This window comes from Solea senegalensis, linkage group LG18 (genome assembly GCF_019176455.1).
Source record: "Solea senegalensis isolate Sse05_10M linkage group LG18, IFAPA_SoseM_1, whole genome shotgun sequence".
NCBI classification, from domain to species: Eukaryota; Metazoa; Chordata; class Actinopteri; order Pleuronectiformes; family Soleidae; genus Solea; species Solea senegalensis.
Genome location: NC_058041.1, coordinates 6,178,374 through 6,180,592, shown reverse-complemented (window position 1 = coordinate 6,180,592; position 2,219 = coordinate 6,178,374). Strand labels below are relative to the sequence as shown.

The 2,219-nt window shown below is 37.4% G+C and overlaps 1 protein-coding gene across 1 annotated transcript in view; it reads right to left on the bottom strand.

Moving 5' to 3' along the window:
* Positions 1-1,933, bottom strand: part of rbfox3a (RNA binding fox-1 homolog 3a) — a 64,221-nt gene extending 62,288 nt beyond the window's left edge. Inside the window, exon 1 of the mRNA XM_044014454.1 lies at positions 1,928-1,933. Coding sequence (XP_043870389.1) covers positions 1,928-1,933 — 6 coding nt within the window. The remainder of the gene's footprint in view (positions 1-1,927) is intronic.
* Positions 1,934-2,219: the final 286 nt, after the last annotated feature.

The window sequence follows — 2,219 nt, the reverse complement described above, 5'->3', positions numbered from 1 at the left end:
GTCTCATTTTGGACGACATACTATACTATGACATTTTTTTCTCATTTTGGACGACATACTATACTATGACATTTTTGAGTGATTTTGGACTACATCCTATACTATGACATTTTTGAGTGATTTTGGACGACATTTTGGTAGGATTTTGGACGACATACTAGTGAGGTCTGAGTAGTTTTCAATTTTGTTGCACTCTGCACCTTTACCTTGAGCATTTTTCAAAGAAACTAAAAATACATTATCACGGAATGGTTAAGTAAATAAAAATAAACGTGAATAATAATATATTTTTAAAAACACATGAGAAAAAGATAACTTTTGATTAATCCCTGTGGGGGAAATTCATCTTCTGCACATTATCCATCCTCTACTAGGAACCTTCTTTGGACTAGGAGCATTAATTTAATGTCAGTGCCTTGGTAACTGATAGGAGAATTTCTATCTCATGTTTTGATGTTAAGAGGAAACTGGAGCACACAGTGAAAACCTACACAAACATGCAAACTCAACACAGAAAGACACTGGGTTTGAACCCCGGACTTTCTTGCTGTGAGGCAAATTATACGTCAGATTAGACGACTGAGAAGCGAAGGTCAGATGATAAAAATCAAATGTATCCAACAATTTCCAGGGATTTAAAGCCACTAAATTATTGGACAGCACCTTGTTTACTCTTTGTTCAGACAGACAGCAGAGGATGATGTATGTTCAGGGTGAGAGGGTTTCCAGCTGGTCAGTTTTTCCCAGCACAGTGTGAATGTGTGAAACAGGATTCTGCTGTTCAGGTGTGATCGAGCGCGGGGGTTTTGGGGGGTGAATCGAAGTTCAAGTGTAGAGAATGATTTCTGGCTGTTTATACGTCCACACTCACTCACTGGAAAATCTGCTGATCGGCTGCAGGACGGCACAATCTGCACCTTCACTGCTGCATCTTACAACCGTGCAATACAGTTCACAGTGTATGCCCAAGAGCATGAAGTACACTTTAACCTAAAAACTATTTTTCATGTTTTGTTTCTATTAGGATGAAACTTTTCCCTCCATGAACACACACATACAGCCTATTAACCACAGACAATATATGATATAAATTTGTAAATAGATAAACTTAATAAAATACATTATCCCCAGAGGATAAACCCTTTGAATTTGAATGGCTCGATGACATCTCCACCAGCACAAACTTTATTACATCCACACTGGCATGCTGTAACATGCACAGAATGATTGCAGACAAATTCAACATCTGATTGTAAAAAGTACTGAAAAACTTAACATTTAAGTTAAAAAAACAGTAAAAAAAACAACATAATTAACTCTTCCTGTATTGATTAATTTGGACAGAAATATTTTCACAATGTTTTAAAAGTTAAAGGCTTTTTCCACTAATTTTTAATATAATTTTGTATTTTGTCATATTTTTACCTCATAGATCATTCAATCTTCCAATGTTATTAATCTGTTTCAAGGCTACAAACCTCAAACGGCAAGGTAAAAACAATTTAATTGGTCTTAAAAGTAGAAATTTCAGAATATTAAGTCCTATGTTGTTTGTTTTTAAATAATACGCAGTATTAGTAAAGTTTGCATTCTTAGTGAGGACTGTCATAGACATAATGCATTTCCTAGCCCCTTACCCTTACCTTAACCATTACAACTAAATGCCTAACCTAAACTCAATTTTAACCCTTACTCTAAAACCAGGTCTTAACCCTCATAAAGCCATTTTAAGGGTTACCGATACAAGAACACATACTCACACACACACACACAGAAAGAAAGAGAGAATCCGAATACACCTGGAGAGCAGGAGTTGTTTGTCATGCTCTCATGTACGCGCACGCACACACACTACACACACGCACATAATCACATGTGCATGTGCATGTATCTCTTCCTCCTCCCCCCTCCTCGCTTGCTGACTGACCTGCATGTCACCCTGACATCTTAATGAACTCTCACGCGCAACCAAGTTCACTGCTCGTCAAAGAGGAGATAACGGCGTAGAGATAGCGTGAGATAGATAGAGAGAGAGAGAGAGGTAGAGCAGGAAAGGAGGCTAACGAAAAAAAAACATCAAATACATTTTGAAAGAAAAATAAAGGAAGAATTTTTCTCAGCAAGAGAAGAATGTAAATATCAAGGAAGTGTAAAGCAGAGCCAGATCAATGTTTTTCAGGGCCCTACATTGAATTTGACCCCCAAATGGCCACCCAGCA